The sequence below is a fragment of the Sminthopsis crassicaudata genome, chromosome 3 (assembly GCF_048593235.1).
Source record: "Sminthopsis crassicaudata isolate SCR6 chromosome 3, ASM4859323v1, whole genome shotgun sequence".
Classification (NCBI taxonomy): domain Eukaryota; kingdom Metazoa; phylum Chordata; class Mammalia; order Dasyuromorphia; family Dasyuridae; genus Sminthopsis; species Sminthopsis crassicaudata.
In genome coordinates this window covers 432,492,828-432,517,085 of record NC_133619.1, presented here as the reverse complement: position 1 = coordinate 432,517,085, position 24,258 = coordinate 432,492,828, and the positions used below count along the sequence as shown (strand labels likewise).

The 24,258-nt window shown below is 32.8% G+C and overlaps 1 protein-coding gene across 1 annotated transcript in view; it reads right to left on the bottom strand.

Moving 5' to 3' along the window:
- The window catches only part of CCDC141 (coiled-coil domain containing 141), a 248,914-nt gene that overhangs the window by 136,441 nt on the left and 88,215 nt on the right, over positions 1-24,258 (bottom strand). The window contains exon 6 of the mRNA XM_074302989.1: positions 18,376-18,492. Coding sequence (XP_074159090.1) covers positions 18,376-18,492 — 117 coding nt within the window. The remainder of the gene's footprint in view (positions 1-18,375; positions 18,493-24,258) is intronic.

Sequence of the window (24,258 nt, the reverse complement as noted above, 5' to 3'; positions counted from 1 at the left end):
TTCTCACTTTTCTTGGATTTCCAATACCTGCTACTCAATTTTGTTCCATGTTTGGTTTAAAACATATTTTTATAACCCATCCTCCAAATGATAAATGGTCAAAGGATATAAACAGATCATTTTCAGATGAAGAAATTAAAACCATTTCTAATCATATGGGAAAAAAAGCTCTAAATCACTATTGATTAGAGAAATGCAAATTGAGACAACTCTGAGGTACCAATGCACCTCTCAGATTGGTTAAGATGACAGGAAAAGACAATGATAAATGTTGGAAAGGATATGGGGAAACTGGGACACTAATACATTGTTAGTGGAGTTGTGAACTAATACAACCATTCTGGAAAGCAATCTGGAACTATGCCCAAAGGGTGATCAAAATGTGCATGCCCTTTGATCCAGCAGTGTCACTACTGGGTCCATATCTAAAAGAGATCATAAAAAAAGAGAAAGTGACCCACATGTGCAAAAATGTTTGTAGCAGCCCTTTTTGTAGTGGCTAGAAACTGGAAATTGAATGAATGCTTATCAGTTGGAGAATAGCTGAATAAATTGTGATATATGAATGTTATGGAATATTATTGTTCTATAAGAAATGACCAGCAGGATGATTTCAGAAAGGCTTGGAGAGATTTATATGAACTGATGCTAAGTGAAGTGAGTAGAACCCAGAGATTATTGGACACAGCAATAAGAAGATTATGCAATCATCAATTCTTGATGGACATGGTTTTTTTCAACAGTAAGGTGATTCAGGACAGTTCCAATGGTCTTGTGATGGAAAGAGCCATCTGAACCCAGAGAAAGGACTGTGTGGATTGCATGTGGATTACAACATAGTATTTTCCCTTTTTTGTTGTTTGCTTGTATTATTTTTTTATTATATCTTTTTATATACAAAACATGTGCATGGGTAATTTTTCAACATTGACCCTTGCAAAAACTTCTGTTTCAACTTTTCCTCTCCTTTCTTCCACCCTCTCCCCTAGATGCCAGATAGTCCCATACATGTTAAATATGTTAAAGAATATGTTAAATACTATACATATATATGTATATATATATATATATATATACATATCTATACAGTTATCTTGTTGCACAAGAAAGATCGGATTTAGAAAGAAGATAAAAATAACCTGAAAAGATAAAAACAAAAATGCTTGTATTATTTTTTATTTCTTTCTTATTTTTTTCTTTTTATCTGATTTTTCTTGTGCATGATACACACATGCTAATTATGGAAATTTGTATAGAAGAATTTGCACATAGTTAACATATTGGATTACTTGCTGTGTAAGGGAGGGAGATAAAAAATTTGGGACACAAGATTCTGCAAGGGTGAATGTTGAAAATTATCTATGCATATATTTTGAAAATAAAAAGCTTTAATTTAAAAAAGGTATTTGTCCTTAAAAGGAAACAGAAAAAAAAAAGTTGAATTCAGCTCCCTCAAGGTCATCCATTAATTTATCCACTTCAACGAGGAGTATGAACTCTTCTGAGGTGCTTTATTTTCTCCAATAGCATTTAAACACCCTGACAATTGTCCTCAGTACTGATATTTGGCCTGAGTTCATTCTAGCTTTTAGTGTTCCTGATATAATTCTTATAGGACTATATTACTTTGCATTTATGCTTATTGTTTATTCTTGATTTCAGCTTCTCCACCTGTTTTCTTTAAGTCTTAATTTGTCGATAGTTTTCCTGCATACCTCTGTTCTTCTCTGTAAGCAGTTCTTTTTTTTTTCTTCATGAGAATTTTTGAACCACTCTCAAAAAGAGACAAAATTCATTCATTAATTTCACTTAACAAATCTTTATGGAGCATCTACCTCATACAAGTTACTTAGCAGGAGCAGACAAGTTCAGAACTGGAAAATAATAAAGCAAATACTTCTACTTAAAATATTTTTAATTGAGATTTTTTACTGGTTGACTTCCTAATTAATTCAAATTAATGAGTTAATCTGTATCCGACTTTTAAAACTTTGTTCTGAATTCCATTTATCATATGTATCTCCAAAGTATTATGAACTTATATTTGATATGATGGGCCTAGAAATTTTTCTGGTTTCCTTTCCCTTTCTTTTCCTTTCCTTTCCTTTCACCTTTCTCCTTCCCCTTTCCTTTTCCCTTTTTCTTTTTAAGTCTGTCGAGGTCCAGAAGACTTATTAATAGCCTCTCTTTCATACATATTACCTCCTCTTACCTAATAGACTCTACCTCTCTACTAACCCCCATGACTTTTCTAGAAACTTCCATGTATAATCAACCTTTCATTGGTTAAATCGTACTTGTGACATCAGACATAGAAGCCAATCAGAAATACCCATACGTGAACCTGCCTTTTCCCTATAAAACCCAAAGTCATTGCCTGGGTCATCTAAGTGCCCTGGTATGGAGGAAATAGAATCCTAGCTGTCTTACACACTGACTAGAAGGAACAAAAAGATAATGAAGCTTTATGTGTCAAGTCTAAGGATAGCCTGTTCGTGAAACGACAACTGATACCCTTTCTTCTACATCCATGGCTTGGAGACTGTAAAGTCAAAGTCTAACCATCTCTTTAATTGTATCATTTCCATGATGCAGCTTTAAGTAACCAGTCTTACCTTTAGGTGTCTTATTTTAGGTATTTGACTGTTGTGGGAATTAAAACATAACATAATAAACACTTAATGCTTTAGGCATAATTAAATTATTTTTTTTAAATCTTCAGTCTAAAAATGCATTATAATTGCTAATCTCGAAGAGTTGTCAGCCTCAGATAAATCTCCTCTTAAAACACTCTGGCTATGCTGGAATTTCACATTTTCATCACTCTCACAATTGGGTCACATGCTGTTACCAAGAAGAGCTTCCCCCCAGTTCTCTCTGGTACCTTGTTATTTTCCAAACATCCTTCCTCTCCCAACACATAAATCCTGCCCTGCCAACCAGCTTTGCAGAAATAGCTGATGTTACAGATACATACTGGACTTTATATGCATAGATTAGGTCTCCTTTGAGAAAATGAGATAGAAATGTCTGCTTACATAGTTTAAAAAAATCTTACTGACCATCCTGGGATCCAAAGGTTGAATTCAAGACTCAGAAGTATTCATTTGATTTATGATATTCCCTGGGAGTACTCCAAGTTCATAAAGCAAAGAGTAGCTTGTAATCATCCGTGTCTTGCTATTTCTTCATTTATTACATATATAAAGGGGAAAGCATTTTTCATTCAGTCAGTAATTAAACTATAATTCAATATGAGTTATTAACATACAAAAGTGGTATTCTTTTAACTGTTTCAGCATATGCTGAATAAGACAGTCATATTTATCAAGTTATGGAAGTTTTTAACTTACTCTATTAAGATAGAAGTAGAAGCTACTCAAAAGTTCATTTTTAAAGAACTTGCTTAGTAGAATAACAAGAAATACTAACTAGCTCCCTGCTGCTTGATTTGGCTGTGGGTAACAAAAACACTTGCTCTCTCTGTGTTACCAGATTATTTATAAGGGTTTCAGTAATGAATACTCAGCTTGGTGCTTTTAATATTTCCCCCTCAAAGGAATAACATTACTTTCCTTTACATTCTCCTCTCCCCAATACACAAATATATATACAAATAAAAATGTGTTCGATTTTAGGACACATGAAGCAGGGAGGAAATAACAAACCCATGAATGCAAGGTTTTGAATGTTTCACTTTGAAGAATGTAGAATATTGAAGAAAATTTTTGTTTTCTGATTCCATGAATATTTGTTGCAATCATTTCAGTTGTGTTCAACTCTGTGACCACTTCCTTTTCCAGTCCATTTTACAGAAGAGGAAACTAAGGCAAACAGGATTAGGTGACTTGCCCAGGATTGCACAGCTAGGAAGTATCTGAGACCAGATGTGAACTCAGGTCTTCCTGACTCTATGCCCAGCACCCTCTCCATTGTTATACCTCCATGAATATACAAATACATTATAATGCAATGCTGCTTATTGTTCATGTACTCTTTCCAGCATGTTTCATACCCTGGGCTTAGGAAGTGATGCTAAGATACTGAAACACAGAAATTTTTCAATTGCACTTCTACTAAATGTCAGTACAATAAAGTCGGTAGTGATGATGGTGAGTTTTTTCAGCATTCTGTCTTTCATTGTATAAAACATTTTTTTACTTGACTACAAAGATATTCAAATAGTTTTCCAATACTAGCCAAGTATATGATAAATTTAGAATCAGAAAAGGTAGAGCTGGAAAGAGTTTATTGAAAATACCCGATCCCCCACATTATAGTTGTGAAAGGATGAACAAGGCCATTTTTCCAAATGGTATTTCATAATATGATTGATATCATATATAAAATTATTCCTGCTAAGTTAAATCTTAGAAAAAACTTTTACTTCTTTTCATCAATGTGTGTTGAAATGAAGGCAGCTCCTCCATAGCATAATGGCAGGTGGGCCATCTATCCAGCTTTGAGGTTTTCTAATATTTAAGTGAACTCATTCCACTACAGGATTCCTTAAATGGTTAGGAAATTCTTCTTTATATTAAATTAAAAATTAATTTTAAATTACATATGTTTAACATATATTGGATTACTTGCTGTCTAGGGGAGGGGGTGGGGGAAAAGGAAGGAAAAAAATTGGAACACATAGTTTTGCAAGGGTAAATGCTGAAAATCATCTAGACATATGTTTTGAAAATAAAAAAATTAATAAAAAATCAGGAGCAGCAATAAGAGAATAAAAAAGCAAATAAAACCAATAGAAACAAACAAATAAAAAATAATTTCTCTATAACCTCAGTCCATTGTTCCTATCTTACCCTAGTGATTAAAATGGAAAAGGTCCACTTCTGCATCCTTATAATTGTCCTTCATATTATTAAAAATAAGCTTTTTCCTCCTATTAGTTTTCTCTCCTCCAAGTTGGATATCACCAAATATTTTATCTACAAATCAAATGCACTATTTCCAAATCTTTAGTACTTCAATGTACCTCCAAGGCACTCATTCTATTTTGGCAATTGTGCTCTCAGAACATATTGACCCAAATGATATACAAAGTCTACATGTAGTTGTACTAGCACAGAATGTAGTTGATAATATTCCTTTCCATGATAAGAAAATTGCAGAGTTGTAAGGGACTTCAAAAACTGTTTACTCCAAATGTATCTGTAATAGGAATCTTTTCTCCAACATCATCAAATATACACTACTATATATTATATATGTCTAAAGATACAGAGATAGACAATACACATAAATGCACATTGTATATGCAAACGTATAAACATAATATAAACGTTATATATGTGTATATTTACTTGTACAAATTTGAGGTTTGTTCTTAGATTAATTATTTTGGAGTTTGAATATATAATTCTGAATTATAAGCCTTAGGTTTGACATAGATTGGCATTAAAAATATGGATATATGAAATTAGTTCTTATTTGATGATTAGAACATAAGTTCCTTAACAAGTTGTTTTTTGTAATTTTCCCAGCATCGAGAAGAATGCTTCAGTTTTCTTATATACAAAACCTTGTTGTGTTATTTCTCATTTGTGTCCAACTCTCCATGAGCTCATTTGAGGTTTTCTTGGCACGGATACTGACTGGAATTGTTTGACATTTTCTCCTCCAGCTCCTTTTACAAATGAGGAAACTGAGGCAAACAGGATAAAATGACTTGCCCAATGTCACAGAGCTAATAAGTGTCTGAGGCCAGATTTAAACTCAAGAAGATGAATCCTCTTGACTCCAGACTTCGCACTCTATCCATTGTAGCACGTAGCTTCCATTTATGTAAAAACCTAGAGTATATTTTACATAATACCTTAAGGTTTAAAAAATGTTTCATATAAATTATCTCATTTGATCGTCACAACAATCATGGGTTAGGTACTATTATAAGCCCCAATTTACAGATGAGAAAACCGATATTGCCCCTGCTCACTAATTTGCCCAGAGTAATTTGACTGGTTTCTGAAGGACCAATAAAACTCAGTTTTTCTTCCTGAGTGTAGCTCTCTATCCATCTAGGTATTGCACTAAATGACCTCTAAGGTCCTTGACAACTTTGAACCAATGATTTTATGGTGCAGTAGGTACTGAATAAGTATGCATTGTCAAGTCAAGTTAATAAATATAAATCCTATACACAAAAGGCTCTAAACTTAACTTCAAGTCTCCATTTTAGATGATCCCTCTCAAGTTCAAATTTATCAATTTTGGAATTTTCTATTGGAAATGATGGCGATTTGAGAACCAGTTCCCACATTATGAATAATATATCTTGAAAAGGAATCACAATTATCTTATAGTAGATATGGACAGAGTGCTAAGCCCATATTCAGGAGGAAGACTTCCTGCATTCAAATCTGGCCTCAGACACTTTCTAGCTGGGTGACTCTGGACACTTAATTCTGTTTGCCTCAGTTTCCTCATCTCTGAAATGTGCTGGGAAAAAATGGCAAACTGTTCCAAAATCTCTGCCAAGGAAATACCAAATAAGGTCATGGAGAGTCAGACATGATCAAAAAACCATTTAACAACAACATACTTAAAGCAATACGTGTAGGAGAGACAACACTAAGTTGGGAGTCCCAAAATCTAAGCCCCAACAGTAACTCTGCCAGTCACCTCGTGCTTGTGGCAAGTTGACTCAATTCTTGAGGACTCGAGCTTGTAGCCTATAAACACAAGATTTTCTCTTAGTTCCATTCAGGTTCTCACATGCTGGAATTCTATTATTGGATTCTCTCTAGGGACCTTTCTGGCACTAACAGTGCCTGAGTCTATGAAAATGCTTTATAGTAACAATCACAATGGGAACCCCTTGGAAATAAGCCATGCTCTTGTATAGAACCAACTCTCAAGGATTCTGCAGAGAAATGAGGTTCCCTGTGTTTTTCACAAAAACTCCACTTTGTAATTGCTTATTATGTGCATGGGAAAATATACAGTCCCCTTCTGATATATCTTACCCATTTCCTGTGCCCCACACAACCACAAAAGCTAACAGTCTGGCTTATTTAGAATTTAATAGTATTTAATGTGAGCAAACGCTACTTTTTACAACATTAGCTAGGCTATTCATCTGCCTGTGTCTCTTAGTACAAACAAAACACAACAGCAAATGAAATTCTCCTTGCCTCTTAAAGCTTTGACTTAGGACAAATGGATCAGCAGGGGAATAGTTCAGTTGTCTACAAAACATTTGCAGCATCCTGTTCGTGGTGGCTACTTCTCATCATTCACATCAGAAATACAACATGTACTTCAGGCAGGGCATTTCTGCAATAAAGTTTATGGCTCTAACAGGAACAGTACTACCACTGGAAACCGGAAAAGCAAAGCACTTCTTGTAAAATCCTGTAAAGCATTTGCAACTTGTATAAAGCCTTAAAAGCTCTCAAGTTACATGGAAATTTGACATTAAGTCCATGTTCAGACCATATGATCAATTTTTCAATTTTCTGTTGCTAGAAAAATGGGATGCTCAAATCAGCAAAAGTCACGTGGTATACTTTGACATTTCTGTGCTTGAAACTTTAGGGTGCTGGAGGTACTTTTGTTTTTAATCTTCTGAGATAGTACATTTATAGTATTTAGTAAACTTTAAGGCATTTAAAGCAAAATAACAAACAGTTAATATTGTTGACTGGCAAGACTGGTAACAAAACATGGCCAGATAAATGGAATACACATACCTATGTATGTACAGTCATCAACAAGCATTTACTCTGTGTCAAATACTGTGCTAAATGCTGGGACTACAAATACAAGCACAAAGAAAGATAGCCCCTTCCCTCGAGTAGATTATATTCTGAAGGAAGATAACACAAAGAAGCTGAAGAAGTTGAGCAATTGGGTGGAGAGATACCTGGCCAGGAACAAGGCAGAGAAGCTTCAGAGTGAAATTGGGAGAAGAATGAGGCATTGCTGATCCAGGCACCCTACTGTAATGAAGGTTTTATCTTCAATCAGAATGAGGGGCTATAGGAGCAGAGGATATTCCAATGTGTGAATTCCAGGAATGGAATAAGCATCAAGGATGAAAAAGGTTTCAGGGCATAGGAGAAAAAGTCAAGAGTTTAGCCTGGAAAGGAATGAAGGGACTGCACACATGAACACACCTGCAAATGGCAATGGAAAGGCTAATAGTAAGCTACAACACAATCAAACAGGAATTGCATAAGAGAAGAATTGTAAAGATATCATCTCAGAGATGAATGGATGGATGGAAAGCAAGGTGTGCTGATCATGTGGTAAGAGCAAAGTATAACATTTTCATGTGGCATTTAAAAAAAAATCAAACATAGTATCTTGAATATACCATGCTGGTACATATTGGATACTCAAAAAAATAATTATTGATTTCTTGCAGATATTTGAGAAGATAAACATTTATTTAACCAAAATAAATTAGATACCATCCTGTTTGGAAGGAGATGAACTAGCTGTATCTTATCCATCAATTCCAAGATTGTGTACAAAGGATAGAGAAACTACACTTTATTGTACCCTCTTTTACTAATTCTTTTCTCTGTGTGTTTCTCCTCTCTAGTGATTCTGTTTCTCTTTTTCCAGCTGCTAAACAATATGGGGCAGACATCCCTGCATCCCATCATGGCAATCTTTGTTTAATATGAGATGAGTGTTACATTACTCATTGCTTTGACTCCTCTTTGATCCATGAACATTTATTTCTTTTATCCTCATGTAGTACATACATTAGTGCAGAAAATATTTCTTGGTCTTGCTGCCTTTTAGATGTCAGTGATTATTTATTTGAGGAAGCAGATGGAAATCTTATTTGATTACAAAATAATTAGTATTTGGTTGGCCCAAGTTTATGCTTTCGATATTTTGATAATTATTCCAAAGGAACATTGCTAAAACTGTGTGTGTTTTCTCTTAAACAGAATGTGACAGTCTTCAATTTGTCTAATTTTTTTGTTTGATCACTTAGTTTCCTAAAGTGATTTGAAGATAAAGGGAACAGAAAACCAGACACTTGAGTTAAAATGTATAAAATAAATGCTATCTATATAAAACACTGGAAAGATGTGGACAACATCATATTTAAAATAAATATAAAAAGAGTTTTGAGGAAAATATATGAATTAAAATGAGGGGAAAGAACTTTATAAGTTCATTAGTATCTTAGAAATTTAAGTAGAGACTTGAAAGCCAGTAATTTCCTTACTTCCCTGATCAGCTATGCCTGTTTAGCAAGTCTGGGACTTTTCTAAAGTCTAAGGCACCATTCATACTCCTAAAAAGCTGTTTTAGATTTCTGCCCAGATTTATTTTAAATGTGTTATACAGGAAGGTACCAATTGACGATATTTTCATTATTCACTATATACACAGATGTTTTCATTATTTCTCACTTGCAGAAATTTACCTTAATAAATTTCACCTATCTAAAAAATCTTTTCTAACATTTAGAAACTTATTTCTACACTAACCCTCTAATAAGTATTTCAAATACTTATCATAGAAGCATAAGACTTAGGAAAGGATCATAGAAGGCAATTAGACCTATTCTGCCACATTGAAAAACTTATCCAAATACTTTTCCCTTTATTAAGGCATAGGTTTATTTTGTCTTTTTTTAAAAATGACTTTTTGATATTTCTTTCAAACTATTATTATTTCTAATGAATTATGGATAGGGCTATAAAAGGTGCATTTCTATTGAGATCCTAATCTGTGCTATGCCTTATACTATGCAGTAAAAAACATGGACAAAAAATGAATTAACTAGTTAGTCCCTAATCTTAAGGAACCTTCATTCTGAAAGAGCAGACTATGTACATTTATAAGTATGCAAATGAAAGATATACAATGAATACAATTATTTGAGGAAGAAGGGTACCACTTAACAGCTGAAGAATAAGGAAAAGCTTTTTGTTGAAAGTGATGTTTGAACTAAATCTTGAAGGAAATGAGATTCTATAAGGCAGAAATAAATAGGAAGTGCATTCCATGCGTAGGGAAAGTTCAATTTAAAGATGGATTTTAATAGGTAAAGGGCAGCAAATAGACTAGCATGTCTGGATTGTAAGACCATGGAAGGGAATAATATGCAAGTAAACTAAAAAAAGATAAGAAGGAATCATGTTGGAAAGAACTTTAAATGACAAAAGAGAAGTTTCTTTTTGACCCCAGAGATAATAGGGAGCTACTAGATTTTATTGGGTAGAAGGATGATATGGGCAGACCTGTTCTTTTGGAAAATCACTTTGACAGCTATGTAGGGATGGATTGAAGAGAAGAAAGATGAGGCATGGAGATCAAATAAGAAGTTTTAATAATAGTCCTTGCATGAGGTCTGAATGAGAATGGTGGCAATTGGAGTGTAAAGAAGGGAACATATATGAGTTATTGTGGAAAGAGAAGCAAGATTTTGAAATGGTTTGAATAGAAGCTATGAGAGCAATGAATCAAGGATTGACTTGAAGGCTATGACCTTGGGTGACTGAAAAAATGGCAGTGATCATCAAGGAGAGCAAGCAACTCCTATGGAATAAGGATTCTGACACCATTATCACCTTATGCTAATCCAAGCAGTCAAACCAGGTTCTCTAGAACACCAAGACATTCTGAAGAGAGACAGAAGGCAACATGTGCCAACCAGACCAACTTACTCCCTGTTTTCAGACTCTGGTGGAGATACCCTAGAATTCATCAATAGAGACATTTGGAAGAGGGTTAAATTTTGGGGAAATCTGTATTGGAAATGTATATTTTGGGGTGCCTGTGAGACATCCAGAAAACTTCACAATAATAAAGTATGTGTAAGAGTGGAAATCTAATGGACCTCAATCTTATTTGAACAATGTAAAGGAACAGTGAGAAGAAAGGAAGTCAGAGCTGTGCTGAGCCTTTTCAGAGTGGCTTAGGAGAGACAATTTAAATTTCCATTGCAAATTTTCATTTATGCCTCAGAAATCAGCAAATGCTACAAAATCAAGGGTTGGTTTAGTGTTTCATTTCTCATCTCTATGAAAGTAAATGAGAAAATCTTAATACTTTAGATTAAACTTAAAAGTTGTGTCACCCATACTTTTTCCACTTAAAGAATTGATTGTTAAGCATTTTCCAGCAATAACAAAATGAACAAGGAATTGGATTATGGCAAGGAAAAGGAGGAGACAGATTTAAAAGAGAGAGTAGAATAGGGAAAGAAGAGTCATAAGAAAGACAAAAGCAAAAACAAACCCTCCTTCAGTTAGGAAAGGCTAATGTAAAATAATTTTATTATGGTAAATTTGAGAGATTTTGCACACTTAGGAAGGGCAGATTACAAAAGGGGTCAGAGGAAGAGGTGTTAGAGGAAGAAAAGTTGCCAAGAGAAGAAAGGGAAGGGAAGGGAGAGGAAGAAAGAGTAGAGAACAAGGATTTATTAAGTACATACCAGGAATTATGTTAAGCATTTTACAGAATTATCTCATTTGATTTTTCACAACAACTGTAGGAGGTAGGTACTATTGTTTTACCCAGTTTACAGTTGAAGAAACTGGGACAGAAAAAGATTAAATAACCTGACCAAAGTTAGACAGTCTAAGTCTGGAATTGAATTCAGGTCTTCCTAACTCCAAACCCAGTGTCCTATCCACTACACTACTGTATTAACCCCACTATTCCAATTACGAATAACAAGTGCTTATGACATTCCTCTTTCTTTTTTCCTTTTAAATAGGGGGACAGGAGAAATAGGCATAAAATTGCAATGGGTAATGATAGCTTGTATAAACCACCTAATAACATTATAGCAATGTCAATGGTCTAAACTGATCCATAAATCAGAAGAGGCTGGCAGAAGAAAACAAAGTCAAATCCCCAAATTAGCTGATTACAAAGAAACAAGATTAAAATAAAGATCTGTATAAAATTAAAATGAGAAGTTAGAGGAGAACCTATTATTCCTTAGCTGAATTCCTTCCCCAACCCCAAGTTGGTAATTATGGTGATCAGCAGAGTTAGATAGAACCTTAAAAGTCATCAAGCTTAGTTAGCCTTTTACAAGATGAGGAAACTAATCCTCACAGAAATTTAGAAATTTCCATGGCTTCACACAGTTAGTAAAAGTGTCTAAAATGGAAATGTAACCCAGGTCTTCCTGGTTGATATTAGGTCCAATTTTCTATCTATGACATGGCTGCTACGCCAGAAAAAAAAAAAATAGGACAATTTAAGAAAAGACAATTACAAATGTAGTTATGGTTAAAATAAGTAAATGGAAAAACTACATTACTTTCAAAGCCACCATATTTTTTCAGTTAGTCATGCTAATAACCAGGGCAAGATCAGTGTCAGGCCTAGAGTCAGAAAGACTTCTCTTTTTGAGTTCAAATCTGACCCCAGACACTTACCAGCTATGTGTCTCTGGGCAAGTCACTTAGGGAGGACATGTCACACAATAAACCCAAAGATCCAAGCTTTGGGAGCAATAACTCATCATTGGACAAAACTTGCTAAGAAAAATTATAAAGAAGTTTGGAAAAATTTAGGTATAGACAAACATAACTAAGAAGATCAAAATGGATAAATGATTTTGACATAAACAGTGAAATCACAAGTATATATTAAGGGAGCATGGAAAAATTACCTATTTATAGATAAGAGAAGAGTTTATAATGAAACAAGAGGGATAATTTTTATTTAAATGCTGTTAAAATTAGAAGAGAATCAGGCAACTAAAAAAATCTTTGTAGCAAGTTTTACTGATAAGAGTTTCATTTCTAAGACAAACAAGGAGTTGATTCAAATCTACAAGAAAAAAAGTCAGTCCCCAGTTGATAGACGTTTAAAGAATAAAAACAGACTGTTTTCTAAGAAAGATCTCCAAGCTAGAAAATCATTATAGGAAAAAAATTATTCCAATTTAATAGTTAGAGAAATGCAAGATAAAGCAATTCTAAGTTCCACATCAAACCCATTATATTGACAAAAAGAAAATTTCAAATACTAGAGGGACTATAGGAAACAAGGCATATTGATGCACTGTTGTTGGAACTGTGGAATTGTTCTAGCTGTTCTGAAAAATAAGTTTGGAGCTATACCCAATAAGTTACTAAACTGTGCATGTCTGTCAACACAGTGATACTACTGCTAGGCCAAAGAGAACAAAGAAAAATATGTATAGCAAATCTATAGATACAAAAAGATACAAAAGATAGATACAAATAGATACAAAATAGATAGATAGATAGATACAAAAGATGAGGGTACCCTTCAACTGGGTGATGGCTAAACAAATTATAGTATGTGAATGATATGGATTATTATCCATTACAAGAAATGATGGGGGGGGTTTGTTTGTTTTGGTTTGATTTTAATTTTAAACAAATACAAAAATAGGAAAAGAAAAAAAACATTGCTATGTACACAGAACCTAATAGAGGATTCAAAATACAAAGCAATGAATTTCCATTTCAGGAAAGTTTATATGATAAATACTACATAATGTGTTCAGAGAAGTCCATCTTTTTCTTTTACATGCATTTTTTACTTTAATTTTTATCCTTTCCCCCACCACATGGACATATTTATATATATACATATGCATATACATATACACACATATATATATACACATACATATATAACCATGAATATATATATATACATAAATACACATACACACATATATATACATAGCTTTCTATTGTAATATACACATATACATTCATATGTATATATGTATTACTTATGCTTGTCTTCTATTTCTCTGAAGGTAGATAACATCTTTATAAGTTCAAGTCTTTTCATATTTTTCTAAGTCCATCTAAGTTTTTAGACCACAACAATATTCCAATCTTATACTGTCTAGATATTTTAAATAGCCTAAAACAATATTGATTTAAGTTTCCCTGTTTTTCCCTTTTGATTAAATCTATTTTAGTTTTAACTTTGTTTTTTTTTTTGCATAATAAATTCTACTCCTGATCTTTATTTTATATTTGTGTATATCTCTTATTTCCTATCCCTCCTGACACCTCTGCTTTATGTTTACCCATGGTTTTGTCTTCCTGTTATTTAACCTACTCCCCCATCTACCAAGGATCCTTTCCCTTATTCTTTTCCTCTACCCTTTCTCTTTGCCCTCTTGTTTCTGTCTGAATTTAAAAGGCTTTTATAACATTCCAAATATATATATATTTTTTTAATATATATGTGTGTGTATATATATGTGTGTGTATATATATATGTGTGTGTATGTGTTTGTGTTACATATATATGTATGTATATATATATATATATTTATGTGTGTATATATGTATATATTTTATTTCCTTTTTATCCCATTCTCATTAATCTACCTACCTTATGCCATTCCTCTTAATTTACACATCTTTTTATATCCCCCCATCCTATTCCCTTATCCCTTATTTCTTTATAAATTTAGAAGACTTTTGTTTCCTTGTAAATATATATGTTGTTCTCTCTTTCACTCTAGCTTGATTTGAGTAAAGTTCTCTCCAAAAAATCCCTCCCTTATCCTGTCCCTATTTCCTATCCCCTTATCCTAATATTGCTTTCTGAATTTAGGAGACTTTTATACTCTTCTAGATTTATATGAATTGTTCACTCTTCAACCCATTTCTGATGACAGTAGGATTCCAAAACTATTAGCCCTCCTTCCCCCATCTAATTCCTTAGTGTCAGTTCTTTCTCTCACACCTCATTTGCAAAATTATTCTTTTTATTTTTCCTTACACCCTTTCCCTACCTTTTTTAGAATTATATCATACTCATTTCTACTCCAGTCTTTCTTTTGAACAACCCAATTACTAAGGACAAACTTAAACATATGGTTTTCATTTCCATTTGTCCTTATTGAACCTCTTGTTATTAGTCTTTGATAGGTAACATATTTCTTTTGTATCCAGTATGAAAAATTTTCTATTAAATTCAGGTCTTTTTGGAACAAAATCCTGAAACTAGCAACTCAAGTGTCCTTTTTTTCCATTCAGGATTTATGATTAATTTCTGTGGGTATGATTTTTGGCCACAACCTCAATTGTTTTGTTTTTTGATTTTGGGTGTGTGTGTGTGTGTGTGTGTGTGTGTGTGTGTACACATAAACATACACACATATATATTGTTCCAAGACCTATAGTCTTTTAATTTAGCTGCTGCTAGGTCTTATGTGATTTTAATTGTAGCTATGCCTAATTTGAGTATTTTTTTCTTGTTGCTCATAATATTTTCTCCTTGACCTGGGGGTTTTAGAATTTGGCTATAATATTCCTAAATGTTTTCCCTCATAGGATCTCTTTATCCTAATCCATAAATCCATAAATATTTTCTATTTCTACTTTCCTTTTTTTCTAACAATTTAAAAAATATATATTTCTTGTATTTTTGTATCAAGATTCTTTTTTTGATCATATTTTTCAAGTAGTCTGGTTATTCTTATATTTTTCCTCTTGATCTTTTCATTTTTTCATTTTTATGTTTTGTTTTATTATTTCTTTGTCTCATACCTTTACTGGCTTCCCTTTGTTCAATGCTATTTGTCAAGGAATTGTTTTCTCCCTTAAGGTTTTGGATCTCCTTATTTAGTGGTTTGACTTTGTTTTCATAATCTTGTTTTGCCTGGTTTTTTTCCTATTTAAAAAACAATTTCCTCAATCTCTCTCATTTGACTCTTAAAGTTTATTTTTAAGTTCTATAAATTTTTGGGGGGCAAGTAACCATTTGACATTATTTTGGGGAGTAGGAAGTAATGTTTTCAGTAAAAACTGGCAAGACTTAAGTGAATTGATAGAAGATGAAGTAAACAGAATGAACAGAGCGATTTATACAATAACAGCATTGTAAAAATAAACATCTTTGGCAGTTTTATGTACTTTGATCTATACAATGACCAATCATGATTCTTAAGGACTAGTGATAAAGCAAGCTATATACATTCTCCTGACATAAAAGTAAAGGATTTAAGCTGTACAAATACATGCATACTTAAACACACAAGTATATATGTATGTATATATATTGGTATATCTATAATATACATATATATGTAAACATATATACATAGTCAAAATAGACATTTCTTTTGCTTTACCATGAATCAAGAGTTTTGTTTATCTTTTCTTTTCATCTCTTTGCAATTTCCAAACATCATTCCTAATTAGATCCTTTAGGGCAAAAGAGAACAACCAATCAATCGATATATTTTTAAGTTCCTACTATGTGTCAAGTACTATGATAAATGTTAGGGATAGAAAAAAAGAGAAAAGACAGTCCTTGGGATCAAAGACCTTACAAGCTAATGGGTTAATGGGTGAGACAACATTCAAACAAATGTATATATAGTCACACACACACACACACACACACACACACACGATAAATAGGAAAGACTTAACAGAGAAAAGGCACTAAAAAGAATTAGGAGGATTTGGGGAAGGCTTTTAATAAAAGATGAGATTTTTATTGCTATTTAAAAGAAGCCAGGAAGCCTGGTAGATGGAGCTAAAGAGGTAAAGCACTCCTCTTCAATAAATTCCTTCAGATATTGAAGGCAATAATGATGTTTCTCTTGTTTCTTTTCTTCTCTAGGCTAAACATTACCAGTTAATTCAACTGATAGTCCTCAAGTCTTCATAATTCTATCATGAATTACTGAAAGGGATCATTCTTACCTTTAAAGAACCACAGTACTTTCCTACAAGTACTTCTGAAAACTATGGATTCCATAATTATTACATGTGGTAGGAATTTTGTCTCCCTTCTCTTTCCCAGTCTAACACAATAACTCCATAGTATATCCTTGATAACTACATATTGATTGATGCAGGTATAATTTTTTGGGAAATGAAAAAGAAAGAAAGTGGGGGAAAGTAGTAGGCAATAATAGTTTTTTCTATAATAAAAAAGGCCAAACATGAAAAAGGGCTCTAAATCATTATTGATTAGAGAAATGCAAATTAACACCACCCTTGTGGTACTACCTCATAACTCTTAGATTGACTAACATGACAGAAAAAGATAATGATGAATGTTAGAGGGGATTATGGGAAAAGTGGTGCATTAATACATTATTGGTGTAGTTGTGAAATGATCTAACCATTCTGGAGAGCAATCTCGAACTATTCCCAAAAGGCTATCAAACTGTACATATCTTTTGATCCAGCAGTATCTCTGTATAAAAAGCTTTAAAAAAAAGTTTTTCCATATTCCCAAAAGATCATAAAAGAGAGAAAAGAATGCACAAGTGTAAAAATGTCTGTGGCAGCCTTTTTTGTAATGGCAAGCAACTGGAAATTGAGTGAATGACTATCAGTTGGGGAATGACTGAATAAGTTATGTTACATATATATGAATGTAATGTGATAGTATTATTATATAATAAATGATGAACAAGCTGATTTCATTATGCTAAGTGAAATGAACAGAACCAGAAATGAAGAATAACAAGATTATGTGATGATCAGCTATGATGGACTTGGCTCTTTTCAACAATGAGGTGATTCAAGGCAATTCCAATAGACAAGTGATAAAAAGTACATCTGAGAGAGAGATCTATGGAGACTGAGTGAGGATTAAAGCATAATATTTTCACCTTTGTTGTTGTTGTTTGTTTATATGTTGTTTTTTTTTCCTTGTGTCTTTTCCCCTTTTGATCTATTTTTTCTTGTGCAGTATGATGAACATGGAATGTGTTTAGAAAAATTGCACATGTTTATTCTGTTTTGGATTGCTTACTGTCTAGACAGGAGGGTAGGGCAAGGGAGAAAAATTTGGAACAAAAGGTTTTGCAAAGGTGAATGTTGAAAACTAGTTTTACATGTATTTGGAAAAATAAAATCTTTTTAAAATGTGGAAAAAATAGAAAAGAACAAAATTAATGTGACAATGATACTATAATGAGAAGAAAAATTTCTAGCTAATATATATATATATGTATATGCACATGCATGTATGTATGAATATGTATGTGAAGATATGCCAGAACACAGGATAATAAATTAATTGTGTGTTAGAATATGGATAATGCTATTAGATATGAATATTGAATGAAATATACATGAAATATCCAATTATATATACTTATCTCTAAAGGAAAGTTGAGATAACATGCTTTTCAAAACTTTTATATTTATGCTTGCCATCTAGGGGAAGAGGTAGGGAGAAGGGGAAAATCTGAAACACAAGGCTATGCAAGGGTCAGTGTTGAAAAATTATCTGTGCATGTGTTTTGAGACTAAAAAGCTTAAAAAAAGAAAGAAAACTTTTATTTTTATGTCAAAGGCCTGTAATTCCATCACTATGGGAAAAATATTTTCCTTCACCATCTACCAATGCAGATTGCAGCCCATATGTAATTTATCAACTTAGAGAAATTCAGAGATGACTTACCTTTGCTTTTAATACCAGTTCCTTATGTTTATGAATTAATTCTTCATTTTCTGACAGTGATGAACCTAGGTGCTGTTTTTGCAAATCTTTTATGGTTTTCTGAAACCAGCAGGTTACCTGGAAGAAAAATAACAATAACAACAATGACAACAAATATTACATTCCAAAAGATCAGAGCAAGAGGGTAAGATTTTAGAAATATTTCCTCAACCTTTCAAAATTTAACAAACTAATCCAATCTCTCCTTTAAACTTATCTCATGCATTAAGTCAGTATCATCAGGTTTTCATTTTTCTTCATATAAATACCACCTGCTCAGGTGAAGAGGGAAAAATCCAGAAAAGTATGAAAATGATTTATCAGTTTGGTAGATGATACACCATGAAGAAAATAACCCTGTCTGAGCTCTAACAAGGAAGGACTAAAATATATTCCCAAGCAGTATATAAATCATACATTCTTTTAAAACAAAAGCATCTCTAAAATTGTATTCTTTTTCACATATGAAATGATGAATCTGAGCAGCTTCACAGTTAGCTATGACAATATTAAATAGCTCTGTGTAGAAAAATCTTTTCTACTGTAGAGAGTTAATGCAAGAGGATTGGGTTTGCTGCATTTCCTGGGAAATCTATACTCAGAAAATAAATGGAGTGATTTGAAAAGGTCCACTTATATTGTAAATGACAGAAAGAATGATTTACTCCTTTGAACTTGATATAAACAATAGAACATATCATGAATAGTGTTTAAGCAAAAGAAATGATGCAGAATTCCAAAGGAAGCTATATCTCTTTAAATGTATGAATCCATAGGTCTTATGATATTGTTTTTAACTAACCACCCATACAAATGGCTGTTTTAGCATGCAACAACCTAATCTCAATTCAAGAGAATGAGAATTATTTGGTTTCACCATATTTTCCAATTACTCTACACAGTTTGGGCAATCTTTGATTATCAATCAGTACATGTTTGAGATAAAGAAATATTAGAGATCATCCTAGATCTTTGTCATCAAGGTATTTCTTGAACCATTAAGTTCCATGGAAAATAAATTATTTAAGGAAGTGTAGGAAGTAGCTTGGCCCAGAGGGAATATAACTCCTTCTTATAGTTCTCCATGAAAAAGAATGAAAATAAGATGGAACTCAAAATCTTATAAAAGTAAATCTTGAAAACTATCTTTAAATGTAATTGAAAAAAAAAGATGGTATTACAAATTTAAAAAAGAAGATACCCATGTGCACAAATATGTGCACAAAACAAATTTGGGTAAATTCAAAACTAGAGTCTTCTCTCGTTTTACTTTGGATCCCCGCAATTCAGTTTTCTCATCTGTAAAATGAGAAGGGTTGTCCAAGATGATTTGTAAGGTTGTCTTTAGCACTAAATCAATGACCCTATAAACCCCAGATTTGTTGGTTGGTTGATTTTTGCAAAAAGCTAATGAGTGATGAGTTACTAGGATCTGCCTGAAATCTCCACATTTTTTATAATAATGCTGGAGATTTATTCTCAGTGCATAATAATTTAGCCAGTATTCTCCTACCAGAAATCTCTATTGACCAGAATTTCTGTCAAATCTTACTACTATAAAATCACAGAATTTTGGAAGTGGAAGGTATCTTGAAGAGCATCCACTCCAACATTCCTCAAAAGTGGTCACCCCACCTTTCCCTGAAGATCTCTAGTACAGAGATTGCATGACCTCCTGAGGTAACCTCTTTGAGTTTTGGTTAGCTCACATTGTGAGATGTTTTCTTTACAGGAAGCCTAAACTGGCCACTTTGAAGCATTCATCCACTGTTGGTAATTATGTTTTCTCGTATTCAACAGAACAAGTCTATTCCTGTAGTTAGATGGCACTTAGAGCACAGGACTTGGAGTCAGGAAGACATAAATTCAAATCCTGTCTACTTAAGCTAGTTTTCTCATCTGTAAAATGGGGATAATGATCACAGAGTTTTGTGAGGTTTGAATGAGTTAACAAGCATAAAGTGCTCTGTAAACCTTAAAGTTCTATATAAATGCCATTTTATTATTATTATTTCATATGTTAGCCTTTCAAATATTTGAAAGTTTCAAACATGAAGATGATTCATCAATATGACATGTCATGAAGAATACAATCCCCAAATCTTCCCTTTTCCTGGCTAAATATTCTACTCCCTGTATACTTGATAAATATTAAAAAAATGATGATACTAAAAATGATCCTAAATTACCACAAAATCTTTAAGCTCTTCCTCAGGATAAGAGTATGATTAAAGATTATTTAATTTAATTTCTCCTGATAATTAAGAAAAGTGAGGTATAGGAATATTAAGGAATAAAGCAAAGTTAAAGAGATTAAATTCCCCCTCCCAGGCTGGATAAGAAAGTTTACTGGAGTAGTATTGAAGATATTCATTCTATGCAAATTGTCGCATTACTATTTTCTCTCTCTTTTTTTTTTTCTTTCACATAGTTTTTCCCTTGTTCGGCTTCTTCTTTTGCAACATGACTAGTGTATATATGTATATATACAATCATATTAAACATATTTATATTAAACATATATATAATCTCTATCAAATTGTTTCCTATCCTGGGGAAGAGGAAGGGAAAATAAGATGGAACTCAAAATCTTATAATAGTGAATCTTGAAAACTATCTTTAAATGTAATTGGAAAAAAATAAAGTAGTATTACAAATTTTAAAAAAGAAGATACCCATTCTAATTTTAAAGAAATAAAAGCACTTCACTTCCCTGTTTAAAGTGCCATTTAAGCTACTTGGTAAATATAATGTTCATTAAGTTGAAGCCATTGAGATTGTCTTTCCATCAATAGACATAAAAGATGTTCATTAATTTTTCAAATTTTAATAGTAGAAAAAAACCCTTTATCACAAAAAAAAAAAAAAAAACACGCCATGAACCCATTTAAAAATCACAAATAAACAAGGGAATTATTGAAGAAACTGGATAAAAGCAAAGAAGATCATTAATTTAATTTAATTTCAACACAATGGCAAACTGGTTAATGAGGCCTTGAAGTGAATTCTTTTTTCCCATACAATAAAACCAAATTTTACCAAAGCTAAAATAAAAATACTTTTTTTTTTATGAAACATATTGTTAGTAGCTCCATATGTCTCTCTGGTACAGGGATGGTTGGTTCTCTCTTTTTTTTTTTTTCTTCTTTTAATCACAACAGAGTTACAAATATCCAAGAAAAAAAAAAAACTGGCACTATTTTTGTACTACACACACAATGCAGAGAAATAGGGCAAGTCTTAATGTATCCTTAAGAGACTTGCTGAGTTGGTTCAACCTTAAAAATGCTGGTGTTCAAGCAGGCAATAATTTAAACTTGCTTGAGAAAATATGCTCTCCGGAACAAGGGTGAGTATAACTTTTGAATTCTCCTTTATCTTGGTCTCTATAGCAAACTCTCTTCAGCAATGCTAGAGTTCTTCCTAGAAGCAGGATCAAAATCTATACATGCTTTATCACAGTACAAGATACTGCAGAATTTCCCCCAATGGTTATGGTGATTATATTCATCTAACCTCAGATTAATGCATATGGCCGGATTGAGAATATACTCTTTTGCAGAGCTTTATTTTCTTAACTGCAGAATTTATTTTCTTTTTTTAAGATTGGTACTGACCCAGAAAAATCTACACTGAACTTGACAATTAGGGTTTGACTGTCATGTTCAGTGTGATCTGACAAATCCTCATGAAGCCATATCACTAAGCAATGCTCCTAGAAGCAACAGACCATTGTTTCTTTCTCTATGCCCTGAAAACTCTCCCTGTTCTTATAATTACTTGATTTCAATTTGGGATAGTCCAACAATTTTACAGCTATTTCAATCCATACACCTTTTTTTGTTTTTTACTCCCCAAAGCAAAAAAAAATTGCCTTTAGGTAAAGGAAAATCAATGTTACAATATTGTGAATTTGAAAAGGTCAGAAAACAAAGTCTCAGCAAATGTGGGACTATGACAGGGCTTGAAGCCAGCCAGTCTAGGTTTGACATCTAAGAAGGGACTCAACTAAATCAATCTAATAAAATATGTTAAAGCCTACTTTGCATATATCATAATAGGTCAAGGTAAAATCTCTATCTGCCCATGGTGACAAAGATAGAGGATGTAATATTTCTTTTACTTCTAACCTGCTTTGATTCTATGTTTTTCTTGCCCAAATCAAGCAAAGTGATTGGAAAACAGGATTGAAGCCAAATCATTTCCAAACTCTTTCTCCTGATTTGAGATTGGGTTGCTACATGACTAGGATAGCCATTTATCTCAGTGATTAGTTAATAATAAAATAACAAGGTCCATGTGTGCCATATTACATAAAAGCTATAGTTTCTTTAGAGTTTTACACCATTTGTGATCTTATCGGTGAAGAGGGCTCAAGATTGTTGAAAATTCCTTAATAGAGACAGTGAATGCAGTGACTGGGATGGAAAAAATGAATTTGAACAGGTGTTCCTAAACCCTTAAGTTTTTGAATACACTGAACTAACAAATATAGATGTTAGATGAGTAAGTCAATGGCTTGGAATTCTAAGAATATTTGAATTCCTACTGACCATATATGGCTACGGTGATAATACAGTAAAGTGAGCACAAGAGGCAACTGTGAAATTTTGGGGAAAGTGCTTAAGTTGGAGTCAGGAGGTCTGGGTTTGAATCTTAGTTCTGGTATCAGTATTTTGTTCATGAATCACTCACTTCCATTTCTTCATTTCTAGAAATTGGCCCTCATTGAATGAAAGAAACAACAACAGAAATGGTGCATCGATCCTCAGATGCTTACTGCTACAAAACATTAAATATTACAAACAAATAAATTTCCCTAATAGTTCTATATGGCTGTGAATCACAGAACATCATGTTTGAAGAAAAATCGAAATTGCAGGTCAATGGTAAAATGTATGGTGGGTGTAAGCTGGCTATAGCACATTACCACCATAACTTGCACACAAGCAGGGAAGTAAAAGAGATATCAAGGAAGTCATGTATATTCTGAAGAGGTTGTTTCATTATAAAATAATAGGATCATAGATTTAGAGCAGAAAGGATTCTTAAAGGTGATCCAGTCTAACTTCTTCAATTTGCAGTGCTTAGCACAATGTTTAGCACATATTAGGTACTTTGTATTTATTGGTTGATTACAGATGACAAAACTAAAACCCTAAAAGTAGAGATGACTTTAATAGTCACCTAGGTAGTAAGTAGCAGAATCAGGGTTTGAACAAAGGTCCTTTGACTTTGAATACCATTATCTTTCTATTCTATTATCCTGTACCAAGAATAAAAGATTAAAAACAGATTGTCCAGCTTTGTATAGGTTTTGAAGTATATATTACTTTGAATTGCAAATGCAAAGAAGTAGTTTAAATGGCTCTACACAGATACCCTTAGGCAATCAAAAGAGAAAATTTATGGAAAGATATGGGTGATCAACAATCATAGGAAGATGTATCTCCAATCACTAAATCAAAGAAACCTGCATGGATATAAAAATATTTATAACAAATCTTTTCAGAATAGCAAAAATAGTGAAATTTAAGGGATACTTATTAATTCGTGAATGGCTGAACAAATTATATAAATGGAATGGAATACTATTGTACCATAAGGATGAAATGGATAATTTCACACCAAATTGGAAAGACCTCTGTACTGACCAGAGTGAAGTAAACAGAATAAGAATATTTTATATAATGACAACATGATAAATACAAATAACTTTGAAAGAACAGAACTCATTATTACAATGACATGCTCATAGAAGACCAAAGGCAAAATACAGTATCTTCTTCCTACCAAAGAGATGATAAGCAAAAGATCCAGAAACAAATATTTTGGAAGTGGCTA